This window comes from Cervus elaphus, chromosome 22, assembly GCF_910594005.1.
Source record: "Cervus elaphus chromosome 22, mCerEla1.1, whole genome shotgun sequence".
Lineage (NCBI taxonomy): Eukaryota > Metazoa > Chordata > Mammalia > Artiodactyla > Cervidae > Cervus > Cervus elaphus.
In genome coordinates, this window is record NC_057836.1 from 12,068,180 (window position 1) to 12,082,407 (window position 14,228).

Consider the following 14,228-nt stretch of genomic DNA (forward strand, 5'->3'; position numbering starts at 1 on the left):
AGGAGTCATAGTTTATGTTGGCATGTTTAGCTCTTGGGAAATAAATTTAGGAGGAAAAAAATCTGCATATAGAGTAATTATATATAATTCTAATGTTTACATTTTAAACTGTAACACCAAAATTTCTATCGAGACTGTAATAAATTATAAGGTGCTGTGCCCACAAGAAACTGTGGAAAGATGGCGTAGTGGAATTGACTATGTAAAGCTGTATAATTTATTCTTCTTTAAAACGAAAATCAGTGAAATTCATCAAGAAGGAGGAAGAAGAAAGCAGGCTAAAGCAAGCAGGATCAGATAAAGAACAGTCGTTTCCAGTTATGCCACTCAAAGCATCTTGCTTTTCCTCTTTCATTTTTTAAAAACACCATCCATTCTCCCTCAAGAAAGAACATACAGCCACCATGCTCATTTTTCCTCTTTTCCAACTACATCAAGACCCAATACTGTCCTTCATGGATCAAAGATACACAACTGCAAACTTTAAGGAAATTCTTTAATGAATCTTTTCCCTCATGAATTGTATACTAATTTATGCCAAATCTACATATAGCTTAATTTCCTTATGGGAGATTTCTGAAGACATTAAGCTGCATGATCAATTCAGGATTTCTTTACAGAGAACATATTTACAAATATGAAGACTAAAGATGTAGGTTTATACTTCCAGGTTACACTGTGCCATAGAGGCCTGAATACACCGTGATACCAAAATAAATCACAAACATGAAACCCACTTTCCCAAGGAAAATGTCAAAAAATTTTAGGTCAGCCTAAACAAACAAACTTTCAGGATGCAGTCACAAAAGTCAAATACCTAATTATAACAGTAAACACATTCCTTTGGCTACATACATTTAAAATGGAATACATGAGAAAATAATGTTGATTTGGAAATACTGTCTTTCATCCCCACACTCACTGAAACAATTTTATTCACTCTCATTGCAGACACCTTCAATTCACCAGAGAGAGAAGATGACCAGTATGATTAAGAAATAAAAAATATATACCAATTAAATCATGCCATTATTTAGTCATGTATCCCGGTTTCAGAGATATTAAAATATAAAAATAAAACTTAGAAGTGGTATTTTATTGTGACAGAAGAGTTTATCTACATGTTTGTTTAACCTGAAGAAAGAAAAGTAACCCTACTGAATTATATTAAATAAGACTATTTAATGCATATGGGTTTACTTATATTTTTACAGAAAAAAAGTATATGTGCAATGGTAAACATATTACAAACATATACAGGAAATGAACATAAGATTATTTTCAATATAACAAACAGGGAAGAAGACTAGTATCTATTTAATGAAAGGTCTGAATGTTCAGGGAATGGGAAGATAAAATGTGGGATGATTAGAGAGTGAAATGAGAAAGGAGCCACATCTCTGTTTTAACATATATCTTCATTGGGTCCTCAACAATGTACAGTGCTGGGAGAGACTGAGAAAGATGCTATCAGAAAGGCATAGAAGAAGGAAAGAAATTACTACCTAAGGGAGGTTTTTAAAGCTTCCCCTCCAGAAAAAGGTAACAGTTACAAAGCGTCAGATTCCCACAAATGAATAAGGGGAAAGAAAATTTTACTCCACTTTCATTACATGAAATTCAGGTATTGGTAGGTTTTAAAAGCAAATAAAAAACCACAAAAGACCACATCCTCAAGTCACAAGGTTTAAGGGTGGTGTGATGGGAAAACAACCCCATTCTCTGGGTTCAAGCTCAGTTCATCATGTTGATCTTGATCTACAGAAGCATAGACTCTTCTCACCAAAATGAGGTTAAAAATGACTGCTTCAGCCATTTAGACTGTTAATTTGAGGGGCTACCTTGAGCCTGAACTCTGAGCAAACAGGAAACACTCTTGCTTTAAAAAAAAAAAAAAATCAAGGGACTTCCCTGGTGGTCCAGTGGTTAAGATTTCGCCTTCTAATGCAGGGGGTGCAGGGTTGCTCCCTCTCCCTGGTCAGGGAGCTAAGACCCCACATGCCTCAGGGCCAAAAAACTGAACAGTAGCAATAGTGTAACAAATTCAATAAGGACTAAAAAAATGATAAAATTAAAAAAAAAATCAAGTAGCTCCAAATCTTATGAACAGATCATATATCAATTTTTAAATAAAGCCAGTTGTTTATAAATTAGAATGTATTAACAGTTCCCTTAGAAACATTATAAACACAAGTATTCTTGCTAGTCCACAAAATCTAAGTTTAATCATGATGCAAAAGCCTAGAATTAATAATAGTTCTAGATGAGGTCTGGAAAAGACAATTAGCAAAGGAAATAAAATTAACCATCACAAATAGAAAAAGTAAGTTTCCTCCTAACAGTAAAACTACTCACAAGCCTGGCCCAAAATGTGTGTGTGTGTGTGTGTGTGTGTGTGTCAATAACACACCACCAACCCCTGGTTCTCTTGTCTTTGTCAGAACAGTTACAGCAGTGGTACACCATCTTGCCTTTTCCTCTCCGTTTCACATCTCTATGTACACTGAAGTTCTAGGACCTAAGATGAGCAGTCTAGGATCCAAAATAACCTACTAGCCTTCCATTTAAACATCCCCTCAAGCCATCATCATTTAGTATTGGCCACAAAAATTAAAAGACCAGACTTGAGCCCGAAGGTCAACAAGAAGTCTTTTCTATAGTAATGCTGTACCCTGTATAACATGTCAATCTCCAGGTTTGTTTTTATTCTCTTCTTACCTAAATTGATCTAGGCAGACTACCCAGAACCACCAGGTGATGACTTTCTGGAAGTGTCAACCTGGCTAGGTTATAGCGTTCCATTAATTTAATCCAACGCTAATCTAGATGCTGTTATGAAAGTATTTTATAAATATAATTAAAGCCTATAATCCATTTAAGTAAAAGAAATTATCCCAGATAATCGAAGTGGGCATATCTGAATCCTTTGGAAGGCCCTAAAAGCAGGCTTCCCAAGGAAAGAGAAGAAATTCTGCCTGTGGACCACAGTATGGCCCAGGCCTATGGAGTCTATTCTGCAGGGGTCTCCTCCTCCTAACAGCTTTCCTGTATAGGTCTTAGACCTGCTTAACCAGCTGCTGACAGTCACACTAGACAATTCCTTGTAATAAATCAGATATATATATATGCATATATCTTGCTGGTGGTTTAGTCGCTCAGTCGTGTCTGACTCTTTGTGACCCTATGGACTGTAGCCCACCAGGCCCCTCTGTCCATGGAATTCTCCAGGCAAGAATACTGGAGTGGGTTGCCATTTCCTTCTCCAGGGAATCTTCCCCACTCAGGGACTGAATCTGGGTCTCTTGCACTGAAGGCGGATTCTTTACCAACTGAGCCACCAGGGAAGCCCATATGTACCTTAAATAAATAAATATATGTATGTGTCTCTTCTACTGGCTGCCTCTTTGGTTGAACTCCAACTGATACACAGCATAGGACAGAATATAAATTTAGAAACAGTACTTCTTAGATTTAATTGGGAAAAACATTTTATATCTGAGGATGTATGGGTAGGCTTACTTAATCCTCAGTAGCTCAAGACACTGGTACAACACTAGATCATCTGACAGAAGCTCCTGTTGTTCTGTACGAGCAGTGAAAGGGGCTATTTTTTCCAAGACCACAAAGAATACGTCTGGGAATTCTTTATGACTTAATCTAAACCTTTCGATGTTAGAGAATCTTATATAAGTACGAGAAAATTTTAAAAGAATAATAAGAATTTTCTTTAGTCCAATGATTCTAACAGCCTGTGTTCATTTTTGCACTTAGGAGGTTGCTGAATGCCCTGTAAAAATGCATCTGCTTCCCAAATGAATTGGCGTTTGGCATCACAGCCACACTGGCTAAGAGGCTACTCCTTAACGGGCACTCCAGCAAAAGAACCACCACACAAAAGACGGGCTTCAAGCCAAGAATGAGACAATTACAACCAGCAATATCTGAACCTTACCAGAGAGGACACATACTTAATCCACAAGTGGTGGACCTAACAGGTACTGTTCAGCTGGACATACAACGGGCTGGTCTTTATTTCTGATCAAGCAGACTCCCCAGCAAGCCCCCCGAGGCAGCAGAGCGGCAGCAGCAACTCCTCAAGTCCAGAATTGTCACCTTACTCGACACTCACTTTCCCAGGAAGTCCCAAACCAAGCCCCCCGACGATGCAGGGACAGAAGCCTGGCGTGGAAGCCACAAAGGGCGGGAGACTGGCGTTCTGAGGGGCGTGGACACAGACAGACACAGAGACCAAAACCCCAATGGTAAGCCAAATCAAGAGGACGGTGAAGAAACTCAAATGATAAGTGACAGGGAGACGGACACCCACACACAGGAAAACAGTGGAAATGGCAACACGAGAAGCAAAATTGTTAGTAAGACACGCGGGAGCCAAACACATGCACTAAATCTGGGAACAAAAGGCAGAAAATAGTTTCAATCATCTTTTATTCCTGTCTTGAACTGTGCTGCTCAGTAAACAAATTACAAAGCCAGGAGCAACTGAGTTTTTTAGGACTGTATCTTTTCTTGGTAGCCAAGAAATTATGTGTCAAATCTTAAAACAAGATTATGACACTGCATGACCCGAAGACAAAACTCTATAGTATATTATATTCTGTGGAAAGAGCAGATCATTAACAACTCTTTCCCAAAATGTGAAAAATGCAGTGACTAATAAAAGCTATTTGGCGTGCTCTGCATATAAGATAAAGATTTAATCCTATTTCTCACTCTCACTGAAATCACATTCTCTCCCAAATCAGTACTGGGTCCCAAAATGAATTGAAACATTTTTCAAGAAAACTATCTTGAATAGCCAGTGATAATTTCAATGTATAATTCTAATTTTTAAAAAATCAAACAAAAATAAAAGTTTATCAAGGAATTTCTTTTCTGAAATATTGAAATACATTTAGTGGATTTAGTGGAAAGTCATCATCCATAAAAAGTACTGCATTTTAAAATCTATGAAGATGAAGTACTGCTGTTGATTTCAGGCTGATACAAAGGCAAAGAGAGACAAGTATGCAAGGGGCATGTGTGTCCATTTGGGGGGCAAAGATACAAGGCAAACATGGGAGAAGACACACAGAAATGTATAAAATCTAATCTTGAGACTCTGATAATTTATTAATTCTGACTTAAAGAACGTTATCCACCCATTTTCTCCAGACTTACTATCAAAATAAGAAGAAACAAATGAGTAAGTGATCAGCTCATGTTATTCATACTTTAAACCTTACTGAAGAAGAACCGTGAGGGTTGGACTTATAGTTTCTTGAAAAATCAAAATCCTACATGTACAGAACAAAAGGAAAAAATGACTTCCAGGGGAAAATATCAAATCTACCCTAACCCTAAAATTTAAAACTGAATAAACAACTTATGAAAGTAGTCTATTACCTCTTGACATTCCAGAGCACAAAAATATTAAAACGGGCTCAAAGGAGCCTCAGGATTAGTGAGTTCACACTGTCCTGCTAGTCTCTCTGTTTAGAATACAGTGATTAGCTCTACTGGAAGAACTATTTCTATGCACTCATGAATTTATGTCAAATACATGGTGTAAAGGAAGAGGCCAAGAGGCATAAGCTTTATCTTTGGTACAAAATACCCTAACAAGAAAAAAAAGAGGCAAAGAAAACTCCCAGAGAGCGGTCTGGCTGGCTCTGTTCAAAGAGAGGTCACTTTCAAGTAGTCAAAGGTAGAGCTCAGCAAACACATCCATGTCTCACAAACTGTCCTCAAAATGTCTCTCCTTCTAAGCTTGAGCTGCTTTAACAGCTTGCTTCTCCACAACACAGAGTCTAAAAATTCATGGCCCAAAAGACCATCGGCTCAGAAAAAGGCCTGAATGAACTAAAAAATGCTAGCTGCTTGAACTTGAGGCTCCTTTGCTCCTGAAATAGATAAAATAAAGGGATACTTTCTCTGTCCAATCAATGATATTGAAGTCCACAGCTTTCCCATCTACTCCCACTCTGTGTGGCCTTTTAGAGACTCACACTGACTTGGAATAAAATGGAGGCAATGAAGACACTAGGCACTCAAGAATGTAAACTTGGAGAGGCAGACATACTGGAAAAACATGACCCCAAATTACACGGTTTTAAAACCATGCTTCACCCTTCCTAACACAGTGAATCCCCGTTCAGCCTTCCCCTCCTTACCTTTCCAACTCAGCAATCTTCTTATCTTTGTCATTCTTCTCATTTTCCACCTCCTTTAAGATTTCCAAGAGGCGGTCAACTTCTGCCTGGGCCTTGCTGGATTCATCTTTGTACCTGGCAATCTCTCTCTCGAGTTGCTGTATTCGATCACTCATCTCGGGACTGGCTCTGGCTTCCAATGTTGCCTCATGTGCCTATGAAGAAAATGTCCAAATTCTATGAGACAAGCAGAGAGTGGGAGAGGACAAACGAAGTCCCTGGAAGCCACCTATACTCCAGTGTAAACAGGACATCATCAAATCCCTAATAGCTAGTCTTTAATTTATAAGGTTTTTCTCTGCTTAAACATTACACAGACAAAACATTCATAATACAGAGAGAAATAATTATATTAGAATCTGAACAAATTTGTTATTTAAAACAGTACACCTCTGAAACCTAAACAGCATATTAAAAACCAGAGACATTGCTTTGCTGACAAAGGTCCGTACAGTCAGAGCTACGGTTTTTCCAGTAGTCATGTACGGATGTGAGAGTTGGGCCATAAAGAAGGCTAAGTGCTAAAGAATTTCAACAATAAGCACAGCCTTCTGAATAAATATAAACACCAACCTTACACCAGATATGGTTTTCAGCAAAAAGAAAATATGCCAATACTACTTCCAGTAAACCTACAAATTAGCTACAAAGTAAATGAAACAAGGGAAAACATGAAAAGAAAAACAGCAATGGCAGAAAAACAACTAATAAATCAAAGAAGGGAGAAGTCACCAACTCCTCTACCCAAAGATAACTTTAATTTTTCTTATGAACCTAAACACAAAGTGTAAGAGATCATCAGAAATAACCAGCTGTAGAACTACCATGGTAACAAGGAGATTAAAAGTAAACAAACAGAAAACGTGGGATTGTCATACACAGGTGAGTTTGGATTATTAGTGAACAACAATTACTGCTCTTGATAGTTACTGCTTAGTTTTATAATCCTAAATATATCTAACAGTTTTACCTTCAATATTCCGGTATTAAATAGAAAATTATCTCCACTTGTTTTGTGATGGGGGAGGGGGAAGTCAATTATCAAGTCTGAATTAGTTAATCTCAAAAAAAAAAAAGGATTTTTCTTCTTATTCAAAAGTAACTTTAAAATGAAACTCCAATACTTTGGCTACCTGATGCAAAGAGCTGACTCATTTGAAAAGACCCTGATGCTTGGAAAGATTGAGGGCAGGAGGAGAAGGGGATGACAGAGGATGAGATGGCTGGATGGCATCACCGACTCAATGGACATGAGTTTGGGTGAACTCTGGGAGTTGGTGATGGACAGGGAGGCCTGGTGTGCTGCGGTTCAATGGGGTGCAAAGAGTCGGACACAGCGGAGTGACTGAACTGAAATGAACTTTAAAATAATGGCTTTTCTTCTTTTCTTTAGCTTAAAAATATGACTTTATTTTTGGCATATCCTAAAAAATGACTCATTATGAGTTTCATGCTGAATACAACCAATACATGGGAAGAGTGAGTAAATGAAAGTCGCCTGGCTGTGTCCAACTCTTTGCGACCCCATGGACTGCAGCCTGCCAGGCTCCTCTGTCCATGGGGATTCTCCAGGCAAGAATACTGGAGTGGGTTGCCATTTCCTCCTCCAGGGGATCTTCCCACCCTGGGGATTGAACCCAGGTCTCCTCCACTGCAAGCGGATTATGGAAAAAGAACATCACCCAAAGTGTCAACACTAGGCTTGATCCCCCTTTCATCAGTAGTCATATGAAGTGGACCCAGTTAATCAGAGTTGATAACTCAAGAGATAACAAATATGCAAGTGTTTTGAAAACTACAAATGGCTGTATAAATATTACAGAGGAATAAGTCAATGAAATGGATAGTAAGTATCCCTACCATATTCTAATATTCACCATATGGGTGATTATCACTGTAAAATTACCTTTTTCCAGGAAGCCTAAAGCTAATGGGAGAAAAATATCAACTGAGACTTTTACATGGTGGTCTTTTACATTTGTTTCTCTACAAAGGAGCTGCATATTTGAATCTTACTCTGAATTATTAATTTTCTAAGAGTTTGAGGACTCTAAGGAGTAAAGATATTAATGCTGCAAAAATTAATCAAGGTATAAATAGTATTATTACTCCATTAGTAAGTTATTCCATCCAAATACTATAAAGTTTTCTACTATGTTCTTATTTAAAAGCAGAGCAAGAAAATGGATATGTATTCTTTAACCTTTTTCAACTGTGATTCCATCTTCAGACACTCTTCCTTCTTCTGCTCCAAAGCAATTTCTAGAGTCTTAAGCCGTGAGTCCTTTTTCAGTCCTGAGGAAGCCAGGGACGAGGCGTGTTCTTTCAGATCCAACAGTGAAGCCTAAAAGAGGCAACGCATATCTACAATAAACACTATTTATTAACCAAAAGGAGGCTGAACTTCTTAAATTTATTTTCCTGGTGGTTTCTAGTTTCTTTCCATTACCATATACTGACATATTTCCAAGAACACAAAATATAAAACAGCCGCATTACTACTGGCTTTCAAGTCCTAACTGAAACAAAATGAATCCCCCAGAAAGGCCAACTGAATAATGACTTAAGGAGTTCTAGCAATACATATCCATTTTCACAAAATAAATGGAAGAAGGTCAAGCTCTGTGAATATAAGCAGTCAACCTTAGTGGCTACACTGTTCCTTCTCTTTTAGAAATATTCTGGGTCTTCCCAGTGCACCAGGCCCGAGCACTTGTCTCATGCATCCCACCTGGGCTGGTGATCTGTTTCACCATAAATAGTATACATGCTGTTCTTTTGAAATATCCCACCCTCACATTCTCCCACAGAGTTCAAAAGTCTGTTCTGTATTTCTGTGTCTCTTTTTCCGTTTTGCATATAGGGTTATCGTTACCATCTTTCTAAATTCCATATGTATGTGTTAGTATGCTGTAATGTTCTTTATCTTTCTGGCTTACTTCACTCTGTATAAGGGGCTCCAGTTTCATCCATCTCATTAGGACTGATTCAAATGAATTCTTTTTAACGGCTGAGTAATATTCCATGGTGTATATGTACCACAGCTTCCTTATCCATTCATCTGCTGATGGGCATCTAGGTTGCTTCCATGTCCTGGCTATTATAAACAGTGCTGCGATGAACATTGGGGTGCACGTGTCTCTTTCAGATCTGGTTTCCTCAGTGTGTTTGCCCAGAAGTGGGATTGCTGGGCCATATGGCAGTTCTATTTCCAGTTTTTTAAGAAATCTCCACACTGTTTTCCATAGCGGCTGTACTAGTTTGCATTCCCACCAACAGTGTAAGAGGGTTCCCTTTTCTCCACACCCTCTCCAGCATTTATTGCTTGTAGACTTTTGGATAGCAGCCATCCTGACTGGTGTGTAATGGTACCTCATTGTGGTTTTGATTTGCATTTCTCTAATAATGAGTGATGTGGAGCATCTTTTCATGTGTTTGTTAGCCATCTGTATGTCTTCTTTGGAGAAATGTCTGTTTAGTTCTTTGGCCCATTTTTTGATTGGGTCATTTATTTTTCTGGAATTGAGCTGCAGGAGTTGCTTGTATATTTTTGAGATTAATCCTTTGTCTGTTTCTTCATTTGCTATTATTTTCTCCCAATCTGAGGGCTGTCTTTTCACCTTGCTTATAGTTTCCTTTGTAGTGCAAAAGCTTTTAAGTTTCATTAGGTCCCATTTGTTTAGTTTTGCTTTTATTTCCAATATTCTGGGAGGTGGGTCATAGAGGATCTTGCCGTGATTTATGTCAGAGAGTGTTTTGCCTATGTTCTCCTCTAGGAGTTTTATAGTTTCTGGTCTTACATTTAGATCTTTAATCCATTTTGAGTTTATTTTTGTGTATGGTGTTAGAAAGTGTTCTAGTTTCATTCTTTTACAAGTGGTTGACCAGTTATCCCAGCACCACTTGTTAAAGAGGTTGTCTTTTTTCCATTGTATATCCTTGCCTCCTTTGTCAAAGATAAGGTGTCCATAGGTCCGTGGATTTCTCTCTGGGCTTTCTATTCTGTTCCATTGATCTATATTTCTGTCTTTGTGCCAGTACCATACTGTCTTGATGACTGTGGCTTTGTAGTAGAGTCTGAAGTCAGGCAGGTTGATTCCTCCAGTTCCATTCTTCTTTCTCAAGATTACTTTGGCTATTCGAGGTTTTTTGTATTTCCATACAAATTGTGAAATTCTTTGGTCTAGTTCTGTGAAAAATACCGTTGGTAACTTGATAGGGATTGCATTGAATCTATGGATTGCTTTAGGTAGAATAGCCATTTTGACAATATTGATTCTTCCAATCCATGAACACGGTATGTTTCTCCATCTGTTTGTGTCCTCTTTGATTTCTTTCATCAGTGTTTTATAGTTTTCTATGTATAGGTCTTTTGTTTCTTTAGGTAGATATACTCCTAAGTATTTTATTCTTTTTGTTGCAATGGTGAATGGTATTGTTTCTTTAATTTCTCTGTTTTTTCATTGTTAGTATACAGGAATGCAAGGGATTTCTGTGTGTTAATTTTATATCCTGCAACTTTACTATATTCATTGATTAGCTCTAGTAATTTTCTGGTAGAGTCTTTAGGGTTTTCTATGTAGAGGATCATGTCATCTGCAAACAGTGAGAGTTTCACTTCTTCTTTTCCTATCTGGATTCCTTTTACTTCTTTTTCTGCTCTGATTGCTGTGGCCAAAACTTCCAACACTATGTTGAATAGTAGTGGTGAGAGTGGGCACCCTTGTCTTGTTCCTGATTTCAGGGGAAATGCTTTCAATTTTTCACCATTGAGGGTGATGCTTGCTGTGGGTTTGTCATATATAGCTTTTATTATGTTGAGGTATGTTCCTTCTATTCCTGCTTTTTGGAGAGTTTTAATCATAAATGAGTGTTGAATTTTGTCAAAGGCTTTCTCTGCATCTATTGAGATAATATGATTTTTATCTTTCAATTTGTTAATGTGGTGTATTACATTGATTGATTTGCGGATATTAAAGAATCCTTGCATTCCTGGGATAAAGCCCACTTGGTCATGGTGTATGATTTTTTTAATATGTTGTTGGATTCTGTTTGCTAGAATTTTGTTGAGGATTTTTGCATCTATGTTCATCAGTGATATTGGCCTGTAGTTTTCTTTTTTTGTGGCATCTTTGTCTGGTTTTGGAATTAGGGTGATGGTGGCCTCATAGAATGAGTTTGGAAGCTTACCTTCATCTGCAATTTTCTGGAAGAGTTTGAGTAAGATAGGTGTTAGCTCTTCTCTAAATTTTTGGTAGAATTCAGCTGTGAAGCCATCTGGTCCTGGGCTTTTGTTTGCTGGAAGATTTTTGATTACAGTTTCGATTTCCTTGCTTGTGATGGGTCTGTTAAGATCTTCTATTTCTTCCTGGTTCAGTTTTGGAAAGTTATACTTTTCTAAGAATTTGTCCATTTCATCCAAGTTGTCCATTTTATTGGCATAGAGCTGCTGGTAGTAGTCTCTTATGATCCTTTGTATTTCAGTGTTGTCTGTTGTGATCTCTCCACTTTCATTTCTAATTTTGTTAATTTGGTTCTTCTCTCTTTGTTTCTTAATGAGTCTTGCTAATGGCTTGTCATTTTGTTTATTTTTTCAAAAACCAGCTTTTAGCTTTGTTGATTTTTGCTATGGTTTCTTTAGTTTCTTTTGCATTTATTTCTGCCCTGATTTTTAAGATTTCTTTCCTTCTGCTAACCCTGGGGTTCTTCATTTCTTCCTTCTCTAGTTGCTTTAGGTGTAGAGTTAGGTTATTTATTTGGTTTTTTTCTTGTTTCTTGATGTAAGCCTGTAATGCTATGAACCTTCCCCTTAGCACTGCTTTTACAGTGTCCCATAGGTTTTGGGTTGTTGTGTTTTCATTTTCATTCATTTCTATGGCTGATTCATATCAATGTATGACCAAAAAAATTAATTAATTAATTAATTAAAAAAAAAAAAAGAAATATTCTATTAGAAACTTCAATTTCTATACATGTTACCAAAGGTATTAGAAAGAAAACCCTGAGAATGTCCTTAAAGCTCATGATTATCTGATCATGAGGCATTAGGCACTTTTGCTGTTCAGGTGGCATACATCAGGTTCTCCAGAAGTGAGATGGAAATATATGCAGGCACCTATCTGGTCAAGAGTTGTCTAAGGTTTCCCTGCTGGTGTTGAGGTGATCCCTAAGACTGTTTGTAAACAGACTCCTCCTGGTGCATATTCCTTCCATCTGTCACCTTTCTTACCACTGGCACAATAATTCTCCAAATGTACCTGGAGAAGTACTATTATTTTGGAATCTACAAAGTGTCATTAACAACTAAGAAACCAACTCCTAATAGCTGGAAGAGGCAGGAGGTAAGGCTTAGGAAATGAATCATTTCATCCATGCTTCCTGAAATAGCCTTGGCTCTAAGAAGATTCTGTAAACCTTCCATCAGACCCTTTTCTGCATGCGTTACGTCCACACCAACAACATACACACAGCACACTGACTAAGCAGATTACGCAATCCTCTGGATGTGATCCCGACCTCTTTCTCTGAGAGGTCGCCCTGCAGCACGCTGACTTTCTCTTTCAGGTCTTTAAGGTCTTTCTTGTAGTTGTCAATTTCCTCCTGCTTTTCCCGCTCATCTCGGTCGCGCTGCTCCTTCAAGCGTTCAATCGTCCGCTCCTGTTAAGAGAGGACATCAGTGCATAGAAAATTCCTTTCTACTTCTACCTCATGACTACAATTCAGGTCTGAGCTCACGCAGTTTCACACTTCCATCCTCCACTTAAAAAAGCGTATGTTAAGAATTTACTTTTTAAAGAATTCATCCTTCCTGCCTATCTTGCTGTAACATACATCTGGCTTTGTTCTTTTGATTCCCTTAGGTTTCTTTCCCTATAATCTTAGTATTAGATACCGCTAAAGTATTCTTTTTGAATAATTTCGTTTATTCAATTTCTAAGTAACAAAAAACTTACATGTATATATACCCTAAGGACAGTAAGTACCAAATATTTCTTCTCTATATATAATTCACATGTTGCTACAAAATAATGGAAACAATTCCCACACCAAAGAGGAGGAGGTTGGAGAGATTATGATTTGTTGAGTTTAAAGCATCAAGAAAGATAAAGAAAAAAGAAACCATTAAAACTTCTGTCAACAGATACTCAGGAAGTTTGAAAGCTGAAGCAATTAAGTATATTTCTGGGTATTATTTCTGAATAGATTTGAGGATCAAGCTATGATCCCTGGGCAGGCAGCCTGAAGCATTCTGCATCCAAGAGGCTTAAGAACAGTAACTCTATTCCTTAAATTAAAAAAAAAAAAATTCCAATTCCAATGTCCCACCAAGAGTCTTTAAACCTTTTCCAAGACATTAATACTTGTCACACTGGGTTACTTCTTTATTTACTCAATCATACCTGAAAAAACTAGGTTTGCTCACAAAGGCAAAATGAAATGGCAAGGCCACAACTTGAAAAACAGCAAGTACACTGTATTAAAAACTAAAGCCCATAAAGATAAGAGGTCCCAATGTGGCACAGTAAGAGGACCAACGATGCCTCTCAATGGTCAGTGTCTGACATGCCCACCTGACCAAGTCCAGCTGATCTTCAAACACAAGGACGTTTCTGAGAGAGCAGCACTGACATGGATACACGACCACGTGTAACACAGACAGCTAGTGGGAAGCTGCCGTGCAGCACAGGGAGCTCAGCTCGGAGCTGTGATGACCTGGAGGGGCGGGATGGGGAGTGGGGATGGCGGGCGTGGGAGGAGGCTCAGGGGGCGGAAGTGTATGTATGCATTTAGCTGTTTCACTTTGTTGCACAGCAGAAACCACTGTAAAGCAATTATACTCCATCCTGTAATTAAAATATTATTCAAATAAAAAAAAGTTTGCCTTCAGAAGAGAGTCAACAGGTAGCACATGGCTGATTCTCTAGAAACTTTAGCCCCTGCCCTCCAGTATGGACTCCACTCTGCCCAGCAACAGATGCTTAAACCGCCAACGATAAAATCGATCTTCTCTCCCTCACA

The 14,228-nt window shown here is 38.1% G+C and overlaps 1 protein-coding gene across 17 annotated transcripts in view; it reads right to left on the reverse strand.

The window, feature by feature from the left end:
- The window catches only part of ERC1 (ELKS/RAB6-interacting/CAST family member 1), a 270,621-nt gene that overhangs the window by 157,541 nt on the left and 98,852 nt on the right, over positions 1-14,228 (reverse strand). For all 17 annotated transcript variants that reach the window (XM_043881904.1, XM_043881901.1, XM_043881894.1 and 14 more), the window contains 3 exons: positions 12,726-12,866; positions 8,413-8,553; positions 6,171-6,364 (listed from right to left, as the gene is read on the reverse strand). In XM_043881904.1, the coding sequence (XP_043737839.1) occupies positions 6,171-6,364; positions 8,413-8,553; positions 12,726-12,866 (476 nt within the window). The remainder of the gene's footprint in view (positions 1-6,170; positions 6,365-8,412; positions 8,554-12,725; positions 12,867-14,228) is intronic.